Consider the following 25,039-nt stretch of genomic DNA (forward strand, 5'->3'; position numbering starts at 1 on the left):
CCACTCACGCATCCCTCTCCACTGTAGCCCCTCCTCAGTTCTTGGAAGGATGTGAAATGGAGCGGGGGGGGGGAGGCAGAATCACTGAATACTAGCCACGAGTAACTGGCTTAAGACAAGAGGCATTTATGTCAGAGAAATATGGTCGGAAAATGAATGTGTAAACAGTTTCCCTTGCATATAAACACTTCCAGCACAATCTGAATAGAATTAAGTAGTGCAATTTTCATTCACATAAAAAGGATACTTTGCATTATTCCTACTTCAATCCTTTAATAAGCACACTACAATCCAATCACACCCAGGTTTTCAAGAAAATCCTAATTTCCTATCATTTTTTTAAGCTTTCGTCTTTTTAAAGCTAAACTTAATGCCTTCAAAAGAGTGTCCCTGTTATTTAGTACATTATAGGAACTTAATTCTACTAGTCTGTCGAAGTCTTGTGACTCAAATGAAAAGTTTAGTGTTCGATACGGCGAGTCTTTTCCTTCAACTGTGAAATCCCCAAAGAATCTCTCCTCTTCTGTTTCACGCTCTATCCCTGCAACCGGAAGATACACAGTGTGAGTTCATTCCTTCATGTTGTTCTGAGGCAACCATTGACCAACGTAACTATAGAGACAATCTGATATACAATTCCGCTACCTCAAAGCAGGTGCAGAAGTTAGGCCATGGAGGTGCCATCAAAAATAGCATCCCCAGGACAACATAAGTAATTTGAGAGAGGAGCCATATCACTATAGCCAGTTACAAGTAAAAACCATTTATTTCATTTCATTGTGAGAAAGGAAATTGATTGTTACTATGTTCCCAAATTTTCAAGGAAGTCTGTACTAGATGATTAACCAACACATTTGTGCTCAAGTTATTTTTTTTTAAAATGGTTACTGGGAGCTCCTGGGACACCTGGCTCATGCATGGTAAGACCAGTGAAGCTCACGACAGATTGTGGCAAACAAATTAGGGTAACTTTCACATCAAGTCCGCCTCTCCCTCTCTATAGCCCACTGTGGATAAAGCTGCTCTGACTGCTTTCCACTTGTTTTTAGCGAGAAGGAAGTGGATTGGAAGGCAGTGAAGTGGCTCCCTACCTCCTTACGTTGCTCCTTCCTCGTGCAGTTCATTTAAACAAAACAGGAAGTATCCTGCCCTTCCCGTTTTGTTTAAAGGGACCAAGCAAGGGAGGAGCAGTATGAGGAGTTGGGAAGGCTGAATCTCCAACTTCCATGTGGTTTTGGAGGGCATGTTGGGATAGCAGCATCTTCATTTCAGGCAGCAGATCACCTTGAACTGTCCCTGCTAACGGGCTGGTAATAAAATTGATCACTTGTTAATACAGGAGTTAGTAATATTATATTTAGATTTGCAAGTTCTACTCCTTAAAACAGTCTATTCTGGAGACATTCAGTTTCTCTCCATACTTTTTAGGCAGGCTGTTTATGGTGTGTGGTTCTTCTGTGTGTAGGATTGGCTGTTTTGTATTTTTCACCTGTACTGCGGACTGTTTCACTGTTGTTCTATGATTTTATGCTGTATTCTTGTACCCTCACTTTGAGAATCTTAAAAGAGTGGGATATGAATAGCCTAAATAACCTTACCTGGTGCTTTGTATTTGCGAAATGTATCATTAATAAGAGGGAAGTGAAGGACTATGGGAGTCCTTGGGTTATCAGCATCCATAAACATGTAATACTCCTTGGGATTTTCTTCATCTTCTTCATTCAGGATAATTTGTGGGAAGGGAATTCCCCGCTCTTTGCAATACTTCTGAGTCAACTGTAAGACCTGCAGTTGCAGGAAGATCAAGCTATGATTGGGAACTTTTCCTTATATTTAATTACAAAATGTCACTCTTGCATCAGTCAACATTATTGAGGAAGACAACGTTTTGGAAATGTAAGTGTTTTAAATCCATTTTAACAATTTGATAATCCTGATTCACAAACATCAGTCTTTATTCCCATTTTAAGCTTCTGTGCCTTATCCCACCAAACACTTTCAAAGGCTACAGTCCTGCCTAATGTTACTATAGCGTAGTTCTGGTTAGCCCTGCACTCTTCTGTCTCACCTCAAATGGTGCTTCCCAAGAGTAGTTGAACGACACGATGATATCCACATCTCTTTCTGGTTGGACCACCAAGGGAAAGGGAGAATTTATAGAAAAGCCACCATCCACTAGGTACAGATTTTCTTCCATTGGAGTCAACATGTTAGGAAAGGCATCTAAGTGGGTTCCTGTGGAGGGACAGGGGAAAGCAGCGTTAACAGTTGTTAACATACTTTTTGTTTGGCAATGGTGAAACAGGGCAACAAATAAAGCCTAGAGTGGAATCTAAAATAGCTTCACGTCCTACACCTACAGTAAGGACTAACACCTGCTAACTATGTGAAGAAGCGCCTTTGTTCTCATATTCATCAGTAGAGTGAGCCCGCTGATTTGGGCTGGACCTGCTCAACAAGGGGAGAACAACTGCTTATCTCAGCCCAGCATCTTTTTTAGTAGCAGACTTCCAAGGGTGCCTTTCTTTGGCTTTTTAAAATAGATTATAAGTACCTTTGGAGAAAGGGAACCCTATTCTTGTTCCTTTTGGTATCAACACCTGAGAACTTTTCAATTAAAAAGTGGCACATAAATATCCTAATTAAGAACACCCATAGATAGCATCCACAATTTCTTGCTCTGGTTGAGGAAGAGAAACTGCAGGTGCTACCCCACATCCATAAGTGTACATTTATGGTATCTCAGAGAGATTTCAGTGGAGATCTACCACACTGCCTGATCACCAATATTTCTTTGCTATGTATGGGTCACATGTACTGCTTTAAAAACCTTGAGGACCATCAGAGTTCTCTTAAAGAACAGGCAAGCAAAAAAAGGTTACCTTTCCAAACCACAAACTTATTGAGGCTGACATAATCCCTGTGGAGGTACAGTCCTTGCATGAAATTGAACGTTTCCCCAGCGGTAACACGCGACTTGAAAAAATCCTGGAAAATCTGTAGCAAGGGTCCACCGGGTATGATCAGACGGGTTTTCAGCCTCATAGGATCCCGGAAATGGGCTCGTCGGCAGTCATCTGATAGTTACATATCATGCAAACAATGTCAATTGTAGTAAATTGTAGTAAATTAATCTAATACAGCCTGCAAGACATTGAGCGCTCCGAAGATAGTTCAATGAATATGAACGCTATTTACATTTTGCATACCCTTGAAGCCACATACATGTTCTAGATACTGCATATTTTACTTGGCAGCTATACCTACTTCCACAAAAATGACACTTCCCAGATAATTCAGCATGAACCTGAAATTTGAATGTTCACAGTTTAAAACCTTGCATCCACTGAGCCCAAACCTATCCACACTTTCCTGGGAGTAAACCCCATTGACTCTAAGGGGACTTGCTTCTGAGTAGATATGCATAGGATTGGGCTCACAGCTATTTCAGAATTGCACCAGTGTAAATTTCATAGTACCAGATAATCTCTCACTGATAACTCTGTACTTTTACATTCTGTAGTTTGTATCTTCCTTATTCACCATGTTTCTTGCAGTATAATACAGTGATTCTCCAACTACGCCCCAGCCAGAGAACCCTGGCCTGTGCCCCTTAAGGGATGGGGGGGACGGCAGTGACATGATGCACTAGTTCACGCCACTTTGGAGGGGTGCAGGGGCTTGCTGCCACTTACCAGATCCTGCAGCAGCCTCCTGGGGTGAAGGTATACCCCACGCCAGCCTCCACAAAGCTCCCCAACATGCTGAGACCCTCAAAACTGCGATCGCAACCACTTCTGGTTTTGTGATTGCAAAACTGGAAGTGGTCACGATCGCAATTTTGAGGGTGTCTGCAGTGTGGGGAGCCCTGCAGAGGTTGGCATGGGGGCTCCCCATACCCCCAGGACGCTGCTGCAGGCTCTGGTAAGTGTCAGCAAGCCCTGCGCCCCTTCAACGCGGAGAGATCTAGCACATCACATCACTGCCTTCCCCTCCCCGCCCCTACACACACTTACTGCTGCTCAAACTCTCCCTGAGGGTTTGAGAACTGCTGGTGTAATACAAGGCTCTCCACTACGCCTTACACAAGAGTTCACATGACACCACAAAGTCACTTTCCAGCTTCTTGAAACTAGACTTTCTTCTAATACTTAGAATAATCTTCTTAAACAAACAAACAAGGCTAGGAATGTTACACTTTCCTACCTCACAGGACAAAAAAGAGAGCAACATTCCACAATCAGTTAAGTAGCTACTCTGCATTTCTGAAGGATCAATCTGAAATACCATCCAAGAATTGTTCCGTGGGTAGCTAGAAGTTTGGTAACCTTAACAAATTGGAAGCTTCAACTGTCCCCAACATTAAGGTTAATGAAAATGTTCGCATATCCACTGGGGTCGCTAGGGGGTGCGGACCGCACCAGGTGATGCGCTGGGGGGGTGACACACCCTGGGGGAGGACGCGCTAACATCCCGGGGTTAGGAGCTACCACATCATGCCATACACCGTTGGATGTGGAATGGCCAGCGGAGTGCAGTGCATAAAATGGAATTGAAATTGCTCCCTTCGTTCAAAAGTTATGGCCAAAAAACTGGAAGGAAAAAATGCATGGAGCCCTATGGAAAGTGAAAGTGAGCCGTATCGTGTGTTTACTCGTGAGTAGGCATACTTGCCATAGTCTTTCAGAAAGGGCAGACTCGGAGGAATCCAACAACACCAGAACGGTCCCAATCCAATGAATGCAGCCCCCCCAAAACACCCAAGGAAGTCCCTGCCTTCCTCCCAGCTGCAGTCTATGGAGCCAGAAACAAGGCCACGTGGTCGCGTTTACTCACGAGTAGGCGGACTTGCCTTAGTCCGTTAGAAAGGGCAGGCTGAGAGGACTCCAAGGACATCAGAATGGTCCTGATCCAATGAGTGCAGCCCCGAAAAACACCCGAGGAGGAGGTTGGTCCCTCCCTCCCTCCCAGCTACAAAGCAAAGCAGCCTCACGGTCGCGTTTACTTGCGAGTAGGCAGACGTGCCTTGGCTGGTGGTCAGGCCAGGCAAAGGGGAACATGAGGACACCAGAAGGGTCCTGATCCGATGGAGCTGGAGCGCAACAGAAGGCAGCCCCCCCCCCAAAAGGACAAAAAAGAGGCTTGAACAGTAAGGGGGAAGTTTTCTATTTTGCACTTGCAAAGTCAAGTGGGTCTTTATTCTGATGTGCCTGAAATAGAAGAACCTTAAACTGGGCACTGGCGAGGGCTGAAGATCTCACTGATTCTTTTTGGGGGGTTGTTATTGCAGGCAGACTACAGAATAAGCTCCATTGGCCGCTATGAGACTTACTTCAGAGTAGACATGCATAGGATTGGGCTCACAAGCTGCAATCCTACCCAAACTTTCCTGAGAATAAGCCCCATGGACCACTATGGGACTTACTTCAGAGTAGGTTCACTTGGTGGAACAGGACAAGCTCCCCCTTATTTAATTATTTCTTTTATTTTAATTTCATTATAATTATTTATTTTAATTTGCTTGATGATGCCACTGCTGGCCATGACATCACTTTCAATAGGTCCTGGACAGATTGTCATTCAAAAGAGTGGGTCCCAGTGCTAAAAGTTTGAGAACTGCTGCAATAAGGTGTTAGTAAGTTGACATGGGGGTAGGGGTGTGTGTGTGTGTGTGTGTGTGTGTGTGTGTGTGTGTGTGTGAGATTCTACAAGTTTTCAAAATCACTAAAATCAGAATTTGGAGGAATAGGACCATCATGTTATATATCAATCAATGTGAAATTTCATGCAGAACGCATGAACCTTCTTTCAAATTGTAAAAATCCCTATTTAATAAGGGATTTAAATAAAGCCTGCCTATGTAAACCGCCTTGAATAAAGTCTTGAATAAAGACCAAGAAAGGCGGTATATAAATACCTGTTGTTGTTGTTGTTGTTGTTGAAACAAACCACATTGAAATATCTGTGTTCTAACAAAAGGTACAGCCAAAAAACCAGTTGCAGCGGGGCGATGGTACATAACCACGCCCATCACCTGGGGCATTGCCTCACCCACTGCATGGGGTGACGCGCAGGCCTCCCGCACGGGTGACACAAATCCTAGTGACTCCACTGCACATATCTGAGAAATCAAATTCTAGTGCAAAACTCCAGTTGCACAAAACATAGTTGAGCAACTCCTTTACTTACCAATAACTTTGACAACATCACCCAAAGATTCTAGAAAGCTCAATCCTGAACCAACCACCTTCAGAAAGACATCGTCCAAGCTTGCAGCAAAAGCACTGCCCCACATTCCTGTAGATTGAATTGGGAAGCATTTAATCTAACCTTGAAGATTTCTCAAGCCACTTTGCCAAACAAAAACAGACATCAAATTCAGGCAAAGGTTAGAATCTTATCCTGCACTAGTTAATGTAAAACCACAGCTGGAAACAATTGCAGCTGGAAGTGACACTTGGTTCCAGATTTTTAACTGATGTGCTTCCCCCCTGTGGAGTTTCAAACCAACATAATCTAAGATTGACTCAATATGAACATTAACAACTGTAAGAACAAGTTCAGCTTAAAGCCATGGAATTATTGCCAAATTCTGCAAACCTGCTTCCAGTGTAACAAGATGCCGATTACACAAGTCCAGGAAGAACAGAAGAAAAGCCTTGCTGGATCATGCCAAGGGTCATCAGGTCCACCATAACCTTTCCCCCAGCAGATGCACTGGCAAACCCACAGGGTGGGGATGAAGGCAATGGCCCATTCCTGCTCTTCCCAGCAACTGGTATTCATGCCCCCAAACATGAAAGTCCCACATTACGACTAATAGTTGTTTACTAATAGTATGTGTATACATTCTCAGGAAATAAATGCAGATACAATGATTGCCAAGAAACATGTACTGTACCATTATCCTTCTGTGCTGGTGAAAAATGTACCACTAATAGTTATATTAAAAAAATCATAAAATTAATTCAGTTTCAGGACTTTCCTTGACACCAATACATTGCGGACATAGCATTGAAGTTACTGGGAAATACTTCTCATAGGCATTCATTGAGGTCTTGGCCCTTTTGACCCCAAAACAGAGCCTTTTTTATTCTCAGCCACAACCTGCCCAGCTTAATTTTTGCCAACATTACCACTGTTGCAATTAGCAGCACCTTAAATGAGAAAACTTCTAGTGAAAGACTCCACTAGTGAAAGAAAGTGAAAAATGTGAAAATCTGAACAACTCTGTGGAGGAAGACCATTACAACTGCCATTTTACGGATAATTTGTGGCTTGGTCAAGGCCACCCAAAGAGACCATAGGTGAGATTACATTGAAACAGGATCTCCTGAATCCAAGTCAAAATCTAATACACCATCTATAAGACCACACATTTAATTCTGGTTGGTTGGCAACCTTCAGTCTCGAAAGACTATGGTATAAGCCTACAGCACCCAGTATTCCCAGGCGGTCTCCCATCCAAGTACTAACCAGGCCTGACCCTGCTTAGCTTCCGAGATCAGACGAGATCGGGCATGTGTTCTAAGACCACAAATTTAACGTTTGGGGAAGGAGGTTGTTAAGAATATCTTGATCAATTTTTCCCTTCCTCTGAAAAACATTAAGTAATTTTTGGGAAAGGGAGAAAGGCATACAGAAAGCCACGTGGCCAAAGACAATCCAAGATAGTAGTGGCTGCTTTTAGAGCAACTACTATATAGCAGGTTTATAGCAACTGCTTTTAAGGCTGTGCTTCAGAAGTAGCATACCTGAACATGAGAGAATTTGAAGGGGGCCAAAAGGCCATTTAGTCCCACCACCCCAAAACCAGGACAATCTGTATATTAATCCCTCATGGATCAACTACTATCATTCAATCCACTGTGCCCGCCAGCTCACGTCACCCAGTCCGGTGCAAGCCATAAGCACAGAGCAGGCATCTTGTAGAAAGTGTGTTCATGAGGTACATGGCTTACCAATCCCAACAACATTTTACAACAAACAGTTTTTAAAATCCATACCCAGCAGATAGCAGATCCTTGGCTCAGGATGTTTCTTAATCAGTCGTCCCATGAAGAACTCACTGTCAAAGTCTTCAGTTCTGACAAAAGCACCATACTTGCGGAATCCAACTTCATAAGGGGTAAACTCACACCATTCTAAAAGGAAACACACCGTGGGAAATATGTATGTATATTGGCAACCTTCAGTCTCGAAAGACTATGGTATCGCGCTCTGAAAGGTGGTTCTGGAACAGCGTCCAGTGTGGCTGAAAAGGCCGATTCGGGAGTGACAATCCCTTCCACACCGGGAGCAAGTGCAGTCTGTCCCTGGTCTGTCTCCCTGGCTGTGGGCCTTCCTTCTTTGCCTCAGTCTGTTGGCCAAGTGTCTCTTCAAACTGGGAAAGGCCATGCTGCACAGCCTGCCTCCAAGCGGGCCGCTCAGAGGCCAGGGTTTCCCACTTGTTGAGGTCCATCCCTAAGGCCTTCAGATCCCTCTTGCAGATGTCCTTGTATCGCAGCTGTGGTCTACCTGTAGGGCGCTTTCCTTGCACAAGTTCTCCTGGGAAATATGTAAGTGATAAATGCATCCCCCTCCAAAGTGGCAAACCTGCCTAGATTTTATGTTCAGCATTAAGTAAGAGGGAACCCAACTACAGTAGAGACCCTGTGCCTGTGGTTTCCAAACTGTGTGCGGGCACTGCAGAATGTCCCTGGTGGCACTCCTCTCACCACCTCTCCAGGCACTGCCATCTTTGATCATGCAAGATCTAGCTCAATCCATGGTGGCACCTGGGAGAACTGGGAAGAAGAGGCCGCTGCAAAAGATGGATGCCATGACCATGGTAACTTTGGGAACCGGTGCTCTATGCTGTCAGATTAAGAAAGCATATGGTATAAAGACAAAATAGGAGAATTCACACTTTATGCAAAGCATTTCCTGGACAATTTAACGTTTTCTACCCTGTCTGCTACCGATACACACTCCTTGCTATGCCCCTTCATCAATCACCACCCCTAGCCTTTCACATCACCTGTTAATGAACAGGGACAGCAACCCCATGCAATGGCTGCTAAATTGCCTGTGCTAAAAGATCAACACGACTATTTGCAGATTTTATGAGAGAGAAATAAACCTGCCTTTATTATACCTGCAAAGTCTTCACCACTAACATTGGGCCTCACGTTAACAGCTGCATAAATGGGATAGGGATTCTGCCCCTGTTTCACAGCTTCCTGCTGGTCAGACAGTTTTGATTGGTCCTCCTGCATGAAAGGAGAGAGGACAAGGGAGTCATCATTCTTGCAGTAAAACTGGAGCTTACTCTCACTCACTTTTAATATACGAATATTGCACAAACCACTCTTCCTCATATCAGTATGAGCATGCACAAGCACAGTGGCGTCACTAGGATTCGCGTCACCTGGTGCAGGAGGACTGCATGTCACCCCATGCAGTGGGCGGGGCAACGCCCCAGGTGGTGGGCGTGGTGATGCACCATCACCCTGCCCCCATTGGTTTTTTGGCTGTACCTTTTGTTAGAACACCGATATTTCAATGTGGTTTGTTTCATTGCATTCTGCATGAGATTACGCATTGATTGATATATAACATGATGGGATTATTCCTCCAAAATCTGATTTTAGTGATTTTGAAAACTGGTAGAGTCTCACACACAAACTTGTAGAGTTGACACACACGTGTCAACTTACTAACAACTTATTGCAGCAGTTCTCAAACTTTTAGCACTGGGACCCACTTTTTAGAATGACAATCTGTCCAGGACCCATTGGAAGTGATGTCATGGCCAGAAGTGACATCATCAAGCAAATTAAAATAAATAATTATAATGAAATTAAAATAAAAGAAATAGTTAAATAAGGGGGAGCCAGTCTTGTTCCACCAAGTGAATCTACTCTGAAGTAAGTCCTATTGTGGTCAATGGGGTTAGGAAAGTGTGGGTAGAATTGCAGCCTGTGAGCTCAAGCCTATGCATGTCTACTCAGAAGTAAGTCCCACTGTGGCCAATGGGGCTTACTCTCAGGAAAGTGTGGGTAGGACTGCAGCCTGTGAGCCCAATCCTATGCAAGTCTACTCTGAAGTAAGTCCCATAGTGGTCAATGGGTTACATAAAGACCCTCCTGGCTTTGCAAGTGCAAAATAGAAAACTTCCCCTTACCAGCTCAAGCCTCTTTTTGTCCTTTTTAGTGTGTGTGTGTGGGGGGGGGGGGCTGCCTTCTGGAGCATCTCCAGTTCCATCAGATCAGGACCCTTCTGGTGTCCTCACATTCCCCTGTCCCTGGCCTGACCACCAGCCAAGGCATGTCTGCCTACTTGGGAGGAAATGCGACATGAGGCTGCTTGGCTTTCCATAGGGCTCAATGGACTACATTGCTGGGGGGGAGGGAGGGGAGGGACCTCCTTCTCCCTTTTGTGTTTTTGGGGGCTGCATTCATTGGATCAGGACCATTCTGACCTCCTTGGTCCTCTCAGCTGCCCTTTCCGACGGACTACTTGCGAGTAAATGTGGCAAGGTGGCTTTGTCTGGGCTCAGACTCCCAGCTGGGAGGGATGGGACCTTCTTGGGTGTTTTGGGGGGCTGCATTCATTGGATCAGGACCATTCAGGTGTCGCTGGATTCCTCTCAGCCTGCTCTTTCCGACAGACTATGGCAAGTATGCCTACTTGCGAGTAAGCGCGCAATATGGCTCACTTTCACTTTCCATAGGGCTCCAGGCATTTTTTCCTTCTGGTTTTTTGGCCATAACTTTTGTACGAAAGGAGCTATTTTGATTCTGTTTTTTGCATTGCACTCCACTGGCCATTCCGCATCCAACGGTGTATGGCATGACGCGGTAGCTCCTAAATCCGTGAAGTTAGCGCATCACCCCCCAGGGCACATCACCCGGTGCGGCGCGTCACCCCAAGCACCCCCTAGCGATGCCAGTGCACAAGCATGCACTGGAGTCTGCATGGCTCATCATGCTTGCTTTCACTATAACTTCCTAGTGGCTACACAGAAAGATTCCGTCAGCATTTATCATGATTTCTTACTTAACCATGATTTACTCTACAAGAACTCTGTGTCATAAGATAATCACATAAATTATAAATCTGAATACATTACAAAGTTTCATTTCAGTTGCATAATATTGTGAGGCAGTTCCCCAAGAGGAAGCAGTTTCAGGAACAATGCTATAAAATCTGGTTTCCTTTGGACGAGAGAGCACCGCAAAGTTTATGGTGTCTGTCTCATATGTGCTTTATTTACAAGCAGAAAATATTGGAAGCAAGTCAATACTCCTTCAAGCAGGGAGCAAATCCCCAGACAGTGCCCCTGCTCACCAAGGCCTTGTACTCCTCACCAACTCATAGCTCAAAACACCTTATTCCCTTCTACCTCTTGATACAGACTCCTATCACTCTCCCATCAAGGGGACATGGCTTCAGTACCCGTTCCCTGACAAGTGTTCTAGAATGTTCCAAGGCTATAACATGCAAGAGCAGAACCCAAAGAAGAACTGGTTTTTCCTGAAACACACATCCACTTGTTGCAGCCAGGCCTTTATAAAACACTGACTGTCGCCATTGATGAGGAACTGCTGTTGCTGGCAGGCAAAAGACTGAGGGCTCCAACCAACTCTCCCTGGTGATAAGAACATAAGAACATAAGAACAGCCCCACTGGATCAGGCCATAGGCCCATCTAGTCCAGCTTCCTGTATCTCACAGCGGCCCACCAAATGCCCCAGGGAGCACACCAGATAACAAGAGACCTCGTCCTGGTGCTCTCCCCTACATCTGGCATTCTGACTTAACCCATTTCTAAAATCAGGAGGTTGCGCATACACATCATGGCTTGTACCCCATAATGGATTTTTCCTCCAGAAACTCGTCCAATCCCCTTTTAAAGGCGTCTAGGCTAGACGCCAGCACCACATCCTGTGGCAAGGAGTTCCACAGACTGACCACGCGCTGAGTAAAGAAATATTTTCTTTTGTCTGTCCTAACCCGCCCAACACTCAATTTTAGTGGATGTCCCCTGGTTCTGGTATTATGTGAGAGTGTAAAGAGCATCTCCCTATCCACTCTGTCCATCCCCTGCATAATTTTGTATGTCTCAATCATGTCCCCCCTCAAGCGTCTCTTTTCTAGGCTGAAGAGGCCCAAACGCCGTAGCCTTTCCTCATAAGGAAGGTGCCCCAGCCCCGTAATCATCTTAGTCGCTCTCTTTTGCACCTTTTCCATTTCCACTATGTCTTTTTTGAGATGCGGCGACCAGAACTGGACACAATACTCCAGGTGTGGCCTTACCATCGATTTGTACAACGGCATTATAATATTAGCCGTTTTGTTCTCAATACCCTTCCTAATGATCCCAAGCATAGAATTGGCCTTCTTCACTGCTGCCGCACATTGGGTCGACACTTTCATCGACCTGTCCACCACCACCCCAAGATCTCTCTCCTGATCTGTCACAGACAGCTCAGAACCCATCAGCCTATATCTAAAGTTTTGATTTTTTGCCCCAATGTGCATGACTTTACACTTACTGACATTGAAGCGCATCTGCCATTTTGCTGCCCATTCTGCCAGTCTGGAGAGATCCTTCTGGAGCTCCTCACAATCACTTCTGGTCTTTACCACTCGAAAAAGTTTGGTGTCGTCTGCAAACTTAGCCACTTCACTGCTCAACCCTGTCTCCAGGTCATTTATGAAGAGGTTGAAAAGCACCGGTCCCAGGACAGATCCTTGGGGCACACCGCTTTTCACCTCTCTCCATTGTGAAAATTGCCCATTGACACCCACTCTCTGCTTCCTGGCCTCCAACCAGTTCTCAATCCACGAGAGGACCTGTCCTCTAATAGATAAGGGAAGCTATCTGTAGAAGAAGCCCATGGGGGAAGCAGCCTGTGTGGGAAGGAGGAAGGCTTGGATGAATTAATGGCCTGCCCTCCTTTGCCGAACTCTGAGGCTCTCTAGCAGGGTGGTCAACCTAAACAGCTTCCTGTGCTCCTTCCTACTTGCCTTTTTTCTGCCATGACCCAGATCTAGCTTGGCTTTGAGGTGAGCTCCAAACAGGCAATATTGAAAGGACTGAGGTGGTTTTGCCTGGTAGCAACCCACCCAGAAAACAAGCCAGGAGGATTCAGTGGAAAAATTTATTGAAAAAATACATTGAGGTAAGTATTCGTGTAACAGAAGAGCATATATTGCAAAGGAACAATCTCATAAGTCAGGTCACAGCCTGCAGTCAGAGATGGAATTGCCCCTTCTCCAACACAGTCAACCACTCTAACTGAACTCCCTAATTCCACCCCTTCATGGAACCTTACTGTTTTTCTGGAATGCACACAAAGATAACATAGCTTAATAAACAAAAACTTTTCCAACAGCCCCAACATGGATCCCCATGAGAGCACCTCCTGGTTGACCTTCAGAAAAGTCATTTTTTAAAAAAGTGTTCAAAATAAAAACTTTGGGGGCTTTTTCAAATCTTCCAGACCCAATCAGATCCTATCCAATTATTACTTACGGAAAAAAATCCCCACTAACCATGGATTACTATCCAAGTTATTTTTCCACCCCTATTAGCAACCCTCTGATAACAATGACCTCTGCATGCTTTTTTTCTCTTCATTGTGAGGCAGCAGGTGGGCCACTATGAGAAGCAGAATACTGGACCAGGTAGGTACCTGGCCTGAAACAGGAGAGCTTCAAATTCACAATTATCTCTATTTTTAAAATATGAACATTTCCTGTCCATGAGTATGACCTGCAAATGCAGGGAGCAAGTATTTATTTAGTAGTACATTTCATCAAGTTCAATGGAACTTACTCTCAGGTAAGTGCATATAGGATTTCAGCATTAGTCTACTCTTCGACTCTTTTCATTCCTGATCTTTATCACAATGTATGCAATTCAAGATTTTAAGTATATTGGCCACAAGCTGATCAAATCTCATTCATTTCAGTTGGAGACATAAGCACATGCTTCACTCCCTCTAACTGAAACAAAATTCAGGAAATAGCTTAGTTAACTAGATCAGGCTCCTCCAAACCCTGGCCCGGGTGCCGGATCCAGGGTTTGGGGAAAGCCTTCCAGTCTGTGAGTGCCTCTTCCCATTCTGCCTCTGTGCTGCTCGTAGATCTGGGCACCAGGATGCTGCGGACAGGTGCAACTCCCCGGACATCCAATTGCACAGCCTTCTAGAACATCAGGCAATAGACACAACTGTCCAGAGTCTCCCAGTGCCCAGATCTACTCGGAATATGAGCAGCACAGAAGCAGAACAGTAAGCTCTGGTCTGAATGGGGACCGGTTTTCCATTGTACAGCCGTCATGAGTTTGGTGAACCACTGAACTAGATCGTGTCTTGCTTAATATTTGCAATATGTTTTTAAAAAAATGTTTATTTTAAAGTATTTGTTCCAAGATTCCCTAGTTTCTGAGTGAATAAAGATTACTTACATTATTCTGACAAGAACAAACATGAAGCAATGCACGACATTGAATCTGCTGAGCAGGTAAACAGTAGTATGTGTCCAACATTTATAATTCCTCACCTTTTGCTGGAGGAAGTACTCTATAATAAGCCCCCATAAGTCTGTGAAAGACACTTTCCGCCCAGAATTCTCCATCGCATTCAATTCCTGGAAGTAATATTTCAACCTCTCTGAAGAAAATGCTCCCACTTTACTGCGGGATATTTTTTCTCGGGCATTGCTGATGGGACCTCTGAGGTCTTTACAGGACCATTCAGGATCTTGGTACAGGGATGACAAACACCTGCAAAAGTTTCCATAAGAATACATGAAATTTAAGTCAGATATCTAGCAACAACTTATAACCCCAGGCTCCTGAGGGTGGAGAGAGAGACCAGCACAGTTTCTTCTTGGACACAATGGGACTTTTGGGTAGGCATACATAAGATTCCACTGTAAGTCTAAGATTCCACTGTAAGCCTAATCCTAACCTGCGCCAATCCGGCAGGGCCAGCACAGCCATGTTGCATCCTATGCATGAACTGAGAAGGCTGGAGCTCTCCTTGAGATAAGGGGACATTCATTACCTTGCCCTGGGGAAAACACCAGCCATAGTGATGGGTCTACTCAGACCTACACCTGCTAACTCACTGGCACACGTCTGAGGGGAGCTGTGTTGGTAGATCTAGCTTGGGAAGGAGCAAAAGAAATGGCACACACCAGTGCCACCAATCTGCCCACCCTATCCCATCTCTACCCTCCCTCTACTCCGTTACACCCCATCCCCACACTCCCCTCCCCCATGCTGCTCAGAGTAGCTCTTACCTGCTCCAGCAAGCATTCCTTTCTCCATTGGCATAAGCATGACGGCATACCTAAGAACAGCCCCACTGGATCAGGCCATAGGCCCATCTAGTCCAGCTTCCTGTATCTCACAGCGGCCCACCAAATGCCCCAGGGAGCACACCAGACAACAAGAGACCTGCAAGGCCTCTTGGGAATTGTAGTTAAGAACATAAGAACAGCCCCACTGGATCAGGCCATAGGCCCATCTAGTCCAGCTTCCTGTATCTCACAGCGGCCCACCAAATGCCCCAGGGAGCGCACCAGATAACAAGAGACCTCATCCTGGTGCCCTCCCTTGCATCCGGCATTCTGATATAACCCATTTCTAAAATCAGGATGTTGCGCACACACATCATGGCTTGTACCCCATAATGGATTTTTCCTCCAGAAACTTGTCCAATCCCCTTTTACATGCAGTGGTTGCTGCACCAGCACAGGAAGACAATAGGATTGTGCTGTTACTCTTAGAGCTACCCAGGAATACTGTATTGGGAGCCACTAAAGAGAGGATTCTGCCATCAAGCATGTCCTTGGAGCATACGATTTCAGGTTCTTTCCAGCTTAATCAGCCTACAGTCAGCTAGAAATGTCATTATCACGTACCACGTAGAGCCTGAGATTCCAGAAAGGTAGAGGACGCAGTCCAGAAGATTTAGCTGCTGAAGCCCAAAAAGGCTGCCGTAGAATGAAGTCAGTGCTCTCATCCCTCCACCAGATCCTAAGACTGCTACTACAGGAACCTTTAACAGAAACAAAAATGTACCATACGAGAAGCTCAGAGCATTATTTGGCAGGGATATCCACACTCCTCTTAGTGCACTACAGCCATGTTTGGTATCTTGAAGGATGTTCAGATTAAAGTAATATTGTTATGATCGAGTCGCCCACTTAATTAAATCATGTGTGCCTGCAAAAGGATATGGCATGCAATGTTTCCTTAAATAAATAAAAAATAGTCTTCTGTTTTATTCCTACTGAGCTGAACCAATTACAGATATAACTGTAAGGTTACCACTGATAGCTCAATTCAATAAACACTGCAAGTCACATACCTCTTCATCGCTGAGCTCCTCTCTCAGTTTGAGAGCCTTCTTTAGTGCCCCAGAAGCTACTTGCTTCCTCTTGTTCAAAAATTTTCGCTCTTCTTTGCAAAGATCAAACCCCAGGCGTACGTCAAGATCCTTTGTCCTGGTTTTGAGAATAGTATTAGAGGGGGGGGGGAAGATGAACATACCTGCCTAGAAGTTTCCAGATGCCTTTTAAACAACCTTGAAGGATGTATCTGAAGTTATTCAAGACTAGCTCAGGCAAAAGGAACAAATTTCAATACCAAAGAATTTATGTCTTTCAGTCAGTCCACACGTATACTGTGCATGGATATAAAGGACTGAAAAAATTTAGAAGATTCAAATCACTGAAATTAAACATTTAACTTCTTCAGAGTTTTGATTTAAGTATAAGCCAAGGTGATGACAGTTTGAGGAATTCTAGTGGTGGTGAAATTCTCTACAGAATGGCACATGCAAGAGAATTAAACAAACATGCACTTACTAAGCATTATTTTCAAGATAATACCAGAATGGGCAAGGTCTTTCCCAGTATTTAATGGCTTCCTAGGAGGACTTCTCTCCAAGTCAGAGAGGCTATGGCCAACAGCATTAAAATGCTCAGCAACAGGCTGTTCAAGTGTCTTCGCCATCATTGCTGACTTGTGGTTTCAGAAATGCATATAAAGGTCTGTTGTTGTTTTACCAACATACTGAATATGGCATCCAGAGTCCTTGTGTTCCAAAAATATTACACAGGTGGACTTAGGTGATGCTCTGCTTAATTAAAAATGTTTTACTGGGTCAACATGATGAGATCTAGGAGGAGTGGATTTATTTCAGCTCTCACTAATTATCTCCATAGACTAGGGCTGCAGTTTTCAAACTCTCTGGGAGTTTGAAAGCCGCAGTAAGTGCTTGCAAGAGAGGGGAGGGAGGCAATGGGGGAAGGGGAAGGCAGCAACGCAATCTCCGGGATCGCTGCATGAGCATCTGCAGGGCTCCCCAGCATGCAGAAAGTGAAAGTGGAGCGATTGTGCTCCACTTCCGCAAAACCGGAAGTGCGATTGCTCCACTTTCGCTTTCTGTATGCTGGGGAGCCCTACAGACGCTTGCTTGGGGCTCCCCGCACCCCCAAGGATGCTGCTGTAGGGACTGGTGAGTACACCCCAGTCCCTGCAGCCCTGTTAGCGACGCAATCCTGGGGATTGTGTTGATGCCTTTCCCCCTGCCCCCCCCTTAAGGGGGCAGAGGCCAGGGCTGTCAGGATGGGGCGTCGCAATGTCCCAATCTGAATACCACTGGACTAGGAGGTTGGAATGATATGGGGGAGGTCTCCTTAATTGCCTGGTGATAATTAGGAGGTACTGGATAGAAGGAAACCACAACTTAAGAGTGTTTTCTTGGGTGACAAGAGTGACAAAACATTGTGGAGGAGACATCCTCTTGAGGACATGGAAGCACTATGGATGGTATAAATCACACAAAATTGATTCTGTAGAATTCCATGTGTTCTTTTATAGTATATCTCATTGTTATTACATATGCATATAAGCCAAGCCGTAGAGTGTATTTTCTTTTGAGTGTTCTGGGTGGTAGAACTCCAGCCTAAATAAATGTGAGCATCTGTTGGTTTGCAGTATAGATCTGTTACAATGCTGCTTTGCTCTAAGGTCAGGAGACCAAGGATCTGATGAAGTGGGCTGTAGGCTCTGAAAACTTATGCTGCAACAAACACCTTCGTCCAGTGTTTCTCAAACTGTGAGTCGGGACCCACTGGGTTGGTCGTGAGCCAATTTCAGGTGGGTCCCCATTCATTTCAATATCTATTTTATTTTAATATATTAGACTTGATGTTACCATGGTATGTGACTGCATTTGGGGAAATACAGGCTACTATGTTTTAACAGGCTACTATGTATCTGCTTTTAACAATGATAGTGTGGCTTACTCCTGGGTAAGTGTGGATAGGATTGCAGCCTTTGGGATGTTTGGGGAATTTTTTTAAACAGATCAGCAACTGCTTGGGAGGGTTAGGAGGGTTCTTCTTAAATAATTTTTAAACTTATTGTAAACTTTTAATTTAATTAATTAATTTGATTTTGTTGTACGGAGGGGGTGTTAAAATTTTTCCTGCTTCATGATGTCACTTCTGGCCATGACATAACTTCTAGGTTAATGACATCACTTCCGGTGGGTCCTGACAGATTTCTAAAAAATGGGACCACGTGCTAAAAATTTTGAGAACCACTGCCTTAGGGCCCAATCCTATCCAACTTTCCAGAGCTGATGCAGCCACAGTACAGCCCCAAAGGTAAGGGAACAAACATTCTCTTACCTTGAGGAGGCCTCTATGACTGTCCCTCCAAAGCAGGATGCAGCGCACGCCCTGTTGGTTCGCCTGCATTGGTGCTGCAAAGTTGGATAGGATTGGGTCCCCAGTCTTTAAGGTACTACAAGAGCTTCTGTTGTTGCTGCTGCATCAGACTAACACAGCCATCCTTTAAGAACTTTTAAATAATTCCAGCTGCATCTTTGTAAACATAATAAAATAACCTTTGTCTGCAAAATGGCAGAAGACTTACTCACATTTGTTCAGTCTTCACATGTAGATCTACAGTTTGCTCCTAAAAACAGAGAAAACATACACTAAAAGAGGTTGCCAGGAAAACAGCAAGGCTTCCTAATTTTGCAGCAAAGTTCCCACAGTATCCTTGTTTTTCCTGGCTAGTGAAATCTATCTCCCTATTGGGTCTTTACACCCTCAATCTCCTTTTTCTAAATTGAGGGGCATACTTTGGATCAATTCTTCAGAGGTTACCCAATACAAAACTGAACACACTGGACACACTTCAGAAAGCTACACCATCAATCTTAGGTGACCAAGAGCAGAAAACATTATGTTCTGCCCCGTGTTTATGGATGGTACTGTTTGATGGCATGGGACATGGGAACCTGCAATAGCTGTATGCCTTAAATAAGATCTGCACAACATGTGACCCACCAAGCCACTTCCAGCCCATATTCATATTCTGAAGCCTGTTGGATGTTTGACAACCCCAATGTTTTGGGAGGCCAAAACATTCTGTGTTTTGGCTACCATTCTGTGGCTGGTGGGCTGCACCCAAGCTGAGTGACAGAAGTTGTGCAGACCGACCTCAGACACACAGGATTTTTTTCCCCTCCAAGTTCAGCTCTTCCAGCCAGGGTGGGTCACTGGATTTCATTTCTGATGTCCACCAAGGCACCAAAATTTTTGAAACAAGATGTTTGCAACCCTAGTAGCAGCAAAGGATTGAGTGCAATGTTAATACTGTCTCTTCTAAATTCCATATTTTAGGAACATGTATGGTTAACCGATGAGTCTTTACAAAAAGAGTTCCCAGTGCAACCCACCAAGGAGTCAACATACCTTTCCTAGTGGAACAGTAGTCTCAATTTCCTTTCCTGGAGGAAGTGATTGCAATGGAACAGTTCCTGATCCAAGAACCGTACTGTGCTTTTCAAAGTCGGGACTCACTCCATCCTGGGAATAAACAAAACATATTCACAATAAAAGACCAGTCTGCAGCATTCTAAAATGAAATGCATGCCCATGTCTCACCTGAATGACTGTAATGGTTTGTTCCAGCTCCACATCCAATTCTGAACACATGTCTTTGCCAACATGGAAGACAAATGGGATCCCACGGTTCTGACCAGAGTCTGTTTTGCAAGGAATGCACAACTTCTTCTCATAGGATCCAGGAAGCGAAATCTTGAACTGATGACTATTTGCTACAAAGAACAGAGTGAAGTTTAGGACACATGCACTATACTGCTTTCCTCATAGCAAGGAAAAGAGAATACTGTTGGAAATGACAGAACAATTAGTAAAAGCAGAATTCCATGTCTTTATATACTGTACTGCAGCGTTTCTCAAACTTTGAGGGAGCTTTACTCCCTCAGTAAGTTCTTGCAGGGGAGGGGCTAGGGCAGCCCCAGGATCGTGTCGCTAAGGGAGGCAAGGGGGGGTGCTTTGCACTTACTTCAAGAAGGCAGGGCTGCAGCAGGCTGCAGGAGGTGCAGGGAGCCCTGCGCAGCGCTCCTCGAGGCTTGGAACTTTCACTAAAAGTGGGCATAAAGCACTTCCATTTTGCAGGAGTTGCTTTGCACCTGCTTTTAGTGAAAGTTCCAAGCCTCGGGGAGTGCTGTGCAGGGCTCCCCGCACCTCCTGCAGCAGCCCTGCCTTATTAAAGTAAGTGCACAGCAGCCCCCCCTCGCCCAATCCTGGGGATCGTGTCGCTGCCTCCCTCCCTCCCCCTTCCCCTGCCCCTTAAAGGGACAGGGGAAGCATTATACAAACTGGTGGGTCACAACCCACCAGTTTGAGAACCTCTGCTGTACTGGATAATATTTGAACTGTTATTGATATAATGGATTGCCAATATTCAATTAATTAACTAGTTAATTTAACTGAATATTTGAATTCCAAAGAGAAGAACAAAGGCCAGTTGCCTTCCATACATAATTTTAGGACTGTACGTGCCTCATCTCTGGGTATTAACTTCCATGCAAAGAAGCTGACTGTGCAGACTTCCAGCTTCCAATCCCACTGACACCAAATTTTCTGTGATTGGTATCAATGGCAACTTCCTTCACAGGCCTAGCAGTAGCTTCAGAGAGAAATTCCCAACAGGATTGTGACACAATGGGACATCCCCCCCCACCCACAGTCCCCATCCCCACATTGAACTAGAACCCAAAATACAAAGGATAAATCTATGCATTTGAAGTAAAATGTAGCTTGGCCCTCAGTGTCATAACACAGAAAGAAAATGCATTTCTTGACCCCATTTTTTTCTGTGATCTTGCCAAAAGTGGTCTTGGAAAGTGCTCACTCTAGATAAAGTTTGGAAGGCAGGAATGGGGAAGATGGATTGGACTGGCAGTGCTGGAGATGTGGAAAGAGCTAGAGGTGGCACTTTAAACACTTCAACTACTGAAGGAAGAAAAAGAGCTACCAAAGGAAGGAAAGAGAGAAGCGATGCAAGAAAAAGTGAGAATGCACATGCACAGAAGAGACAATATGATGGCATGTCCAAGACAGCTGTGTGCATGTGAAAGACAGCAACAGAGGAGACAGCAAATGAGGGAGAAAAAAGGACAAGAGATTTCAAGACTATACATGGTTGGGAGATGAAGAAGAGATTCTTCTGCAGTCCAACAATTAGGTAAGAAGGTTGTGTCCATTAGAGTACACCAACCAAAACATTGCAGCTCTCTGGTGTTATACCTTCAGGAGTAACTTGTATCGCTCTGTGATAACCAAACTCCCCTTACTTCCTTCTACTCATATGTCTCCCTTAAGGAACGCCTCAGCATACAGTTCAAAAGGAAAGAGGCTTCCCTAAGACACTATGAAATCAGTGCTACTGCAGAAAGACTGCAGGACCAAGCAGGTAGGTCCTGCCAGTTCAATGGGCCTCCAAGGCCACTGGACCAGGTCAGAAGGCAGATATAGATGCTCAGATGTTTGAATACCATCCAGTCAGACTTATGACCTCACTGAATATAGGCTACCTAATTCACTGAATGTAGGTAACCAAGGGTTTGTAGGTGTTCTAATCAGGCTCTGGAGAAATCTGTGCATGGTCAAGTTCAACTGCTTCACTGGGGATCAAACAGGTAAAATGGCATCAGGAAAGCTGAGACCCTAAGTAAATATGTTAAGGACCAGAGAACTAAGATGCATTAAGAAATTATTTTTATTTTAAGTTTGATTGTAATTGCCTGCTTGTATTTTTGCTATGCTCCACATCTGAGCTAATCCTCAAGCCGTTTTCCAAGCCTGCTTGTTCTTTCCTTTCCTCCTTGTATCCTCTAATCCAGCCATTTTCAACCACTGTGCTGTGGCACACTGGTGTGCCATGAATGGTCTGCAGTGTGCCGTGGGAGTTTGGGGGACGGTCATTTATTAGTAGGGCCATTGGGGGATGTGAGCCCCCCACCGACAGCATGGTGTGCCTTGTCAAGTGTCAAAAACCTGATGGTGTGCCTTATCAGTGTGCTGTGAGACAAAAAAAGGTTGAAAATAACTGCAATCCCGTCTAACCTTTTCATGTTTTAATAAACTGTTTTAACTCTTCACCTGCCTGCTGTTGATTGAACACAACCAGAGTTTTGCCCCATTTCTCCTGGACTCTTGGGTACATGCTATGCTATTGTATACACTGGGGGGGATTCTCTATGTAACTAGGAGGAAGGCTTTTGACAATGGTCTTTCTCTGCCTGGCTTTGTCATCAAATGAAGTCAACCAATTTTGGCCCCAGCATACAGACAGACCTGGGGAAAGGAGGGAGGAACCAGCACCAGGGTTCTCTACCACCAATTGCTACCCGGACCCCCTGTCCAGTTCCTCCTTTGCACAAGACCCACAATATACTGGCCATAATTTAGTAAATTATCGTCACCTGGCATTTGTACTGGAAACTACAGTTATATAGATATAAGTTATATATCCATGCAACAATGGAAGCCCTAAGTGTTCACAGATTGCCAGATGTCAGGGAGACATCTAAGAGAAGGAAAACTCTGAATCCAAACCTCCACTGCCTTGTGGCTACATCCAGTTGTGGAAAAGGCTTCAGGAGTCAACCTCGAGGCAAAATCAGGAGCCGGAGTCCCTGAGGCAGTTCATGGCTGAACACAGTCACGTTCTGGCAACTCCTGCGACGCCACTGGAACCAACCGTATTGGCTTCTGCCTTTCCATTGGACCATTCCAGCGACGTGGAGGGGGGGGATTTGCTGCACGGGAAACAGCCTATCCTCCATACCTGCTTTTACCCAGGCTTCGCGCACTGGAGAGGACACTCCAACTTCGCCATACGGCATCGGCACAACACGGGAAGCAGCAGTTACTCCCAAATCGGCCTTTTCAGCCACACTAGACGCTGTTCCAGAACCACCTTTCAGAGCGCAATACCATAGTCTTTTGAGACTGAAGGTTTCCAACAACCCAGCCAAGATAATGTACTTAGTGTTTATGGAGTATTTGTTCCTTAGTGCTCAAATCACTTCATATTCTTTTATCTCAACAAACCTTTGAGCCACCCTGTAAAGTATTACAACCCCCAGATTTTGAGGGGAGGAGCACTAAACTTCAGAGAAATGCACTTGTCAACTACCACTCAGTGACCTCATGACTGAAACAAGAGTTAGAACGGGACATGCATATGTTCTCATTCATTAAGCTACCACAGTGCAGAGGATGCCCACAAGAGTATTTTCTACTAATTCTAACCAACATTATTTGTATACAGATTACCCCTGCTAGCTGGTAAGAGGCACATTTTCACATGGGTTTTCCTTTTTATTTAGCAAGGGAAGAGTAACTGGCCCTCTTCCCCACTAGCAGTGTCTTTTCTAGTGGCTGTTCTGCTGGTGCTCTTTTGCATCTTTTTAGATTGTGAGCCCATTTGGGACACAGAGCCATTAATTACACAGGTCTGCAACCAAAACGCTGTTTTCATAATTTTATCTGATTCTTATGTTTTTTGGTGCGCTGAATTCAAAAATGACCACCATTTTTTCCTGGGACGTCAGGTTTTTTCACAATCGAAATGTGCCTTGGTCAAACAGGTAGCTGGAAATCGCTAAATTTCAAATTCATCATACTTGGGGGGGAAAAACTGAACATGGAAAAACAAATTTATTTTCACTGCCAGTGCTCGCAAAAACATGAAAATACATGTTTATTGGTCCTGATGGTGATCACTGCATTGTTGAGTGTGCTTGCTAGGGCATGCCCGGACATGTTCTTTCCTCCACAATCTTGTATTTTATTTTAGTCGTCATCCTGCTATTGTCTGTGTGGTTCAATTTGATTTTCTCTATAAACCGCTTTGTGAACTTTTTGTTGAAAAACATTATATAAATACTGTTAATAATAAAATAATACAGATCCAACTGCAAGAGGGTAGACTACACTTTGAGGTTTAGTTTTTACTCATCCACCCTAATCTTTTGTAGACCCAGACAAAGGGCCACATGTAATCGATGAGTCATAGAAGATCCACTTTGACATTGATTTTTCAGTGACACTTTTGGCTGGCAACCTTCAGTCTCGGAAGACTATGGTATAAGCCTACAGCACCTGGTATTCCCAGGTGGTCTCCCATTCAAGTACTAACCAGGCCTGACCCTGCTTAGCTTCTGAGATCAGATGAGATCAGGCATGTGCGGGGTAACAACACTATCATGATCACACTGATAGAGACGTCACTGTTCGTTATCCCATAGAATTTTACATCTCATGTATCTTGTTGTCTTGAGTGTTCTCTAAGAAATCTGGTGAGATTCCAAAACCACTGTGAGATACCAGAAGCTGGACTAGATGTACCCTGGCCTGATGCAGCAGGGCTTATGTTCTTATATATTCCTACTTTAAAAGCACAGAAACAATTTAATTTGAAGTTATGCAAGGAAGAGGACACAACAACAAGACAGACCTACCCTGTTCTTTCAGATTTGACTTGTCTTTTTTGTTGATTATTCCATTCAGGGAAAGGCAAGGATAAGCCTATGTGGAAGGTAGAAAAAGCACACTACCATTCTTTGCATGAATAAGTTCTAGTACAGTACATATATGGGGGGGAGGAATGGATTAGATGTGAATTTAAAAACATAACATTT

The 25,039-nt window shown here is 44.5% G+C and overlaps 1 protein-coding gene and 1 pseudogene across 1 annotated transcript in view; both read right to left on the minus strand.

Annotated features, from left to right (window-relative positions):
- Nucleotides 1-320: 320 nt before the first annotated feature.
- PLA2G4F (phospholipase A2 group IVF) overlaps nt 321-25,039 on the minus strand; it is a 41,107-nt gene continuing 16,388 nt past the window's right edge. Inside the window, exons 7-20 of the mRNA XM_066618320.1 lie at nt 24,856-24,926; nt 19,968-20,133; nt 19,776-19,889; nt 18,953-18,990; nt 16,370-16,505; nt 15,921-16,057; nt 14,553-14,775; nt 9,137-9,251; nt 8,007-8,144; nt 6,190-6,297; nt 2,883-3,077; nt 2,069-2,235; nt 1,599-1,785; nt 321-541 (exon numbers count right to left, since the gene is read on the minus strand). Coding sequence (XP_066474417.1) covers nt 321-541; nt 1,599-1,785; nt 2,069-2,235; nt 2,883-3,077; nt 6,190-6,297; nt 8,007-8,144; nt 9,137-9,251; nt 14,553-14,775; nt 15,921-16,057; nt 16,370-16,505; nt 18,953-18,990; nt 19,776-19,889; nt 19,968-20,133; nt 24,856-24,926 — 2,016 coding nt within the window. The remainder of the gene's footprint in view (nt 542-1,598; nt 1,786-2,068; nt 2,236-2,882; nt 3,078-6,189; nt 6,298-8,006; nt 8,145-9,136; nt 9,252-14,552; nt 14,776-15,920; nt 16,058-16,369; nt 16,506-18,952; nt 18,991-19,775; nt 19,890-19,967; nt 20,134-24,855; nt 24,927-25,039) is intronic.
- LOC136638036 (5S ribosomal RNA) lies at nt 24,489-24,607 on the minus strand (annotated as a pseudogene).

Source organism: Tiliqua scincoides, chromosome 1 (assembly GCF_035046505.1).
Source record: "Tiliqua scincoides isolate rTilSci1 chromosome 1, rTilSci1.hap2, whole genome shotgun sequence".
Taxonomy (NCBI): domain Eukaryota; kingdom Metazoa; phylum Chordata; class Lepidosauria; order Squamata; family Scincidae; genus Tiliqua; species Tiliqua scincoides.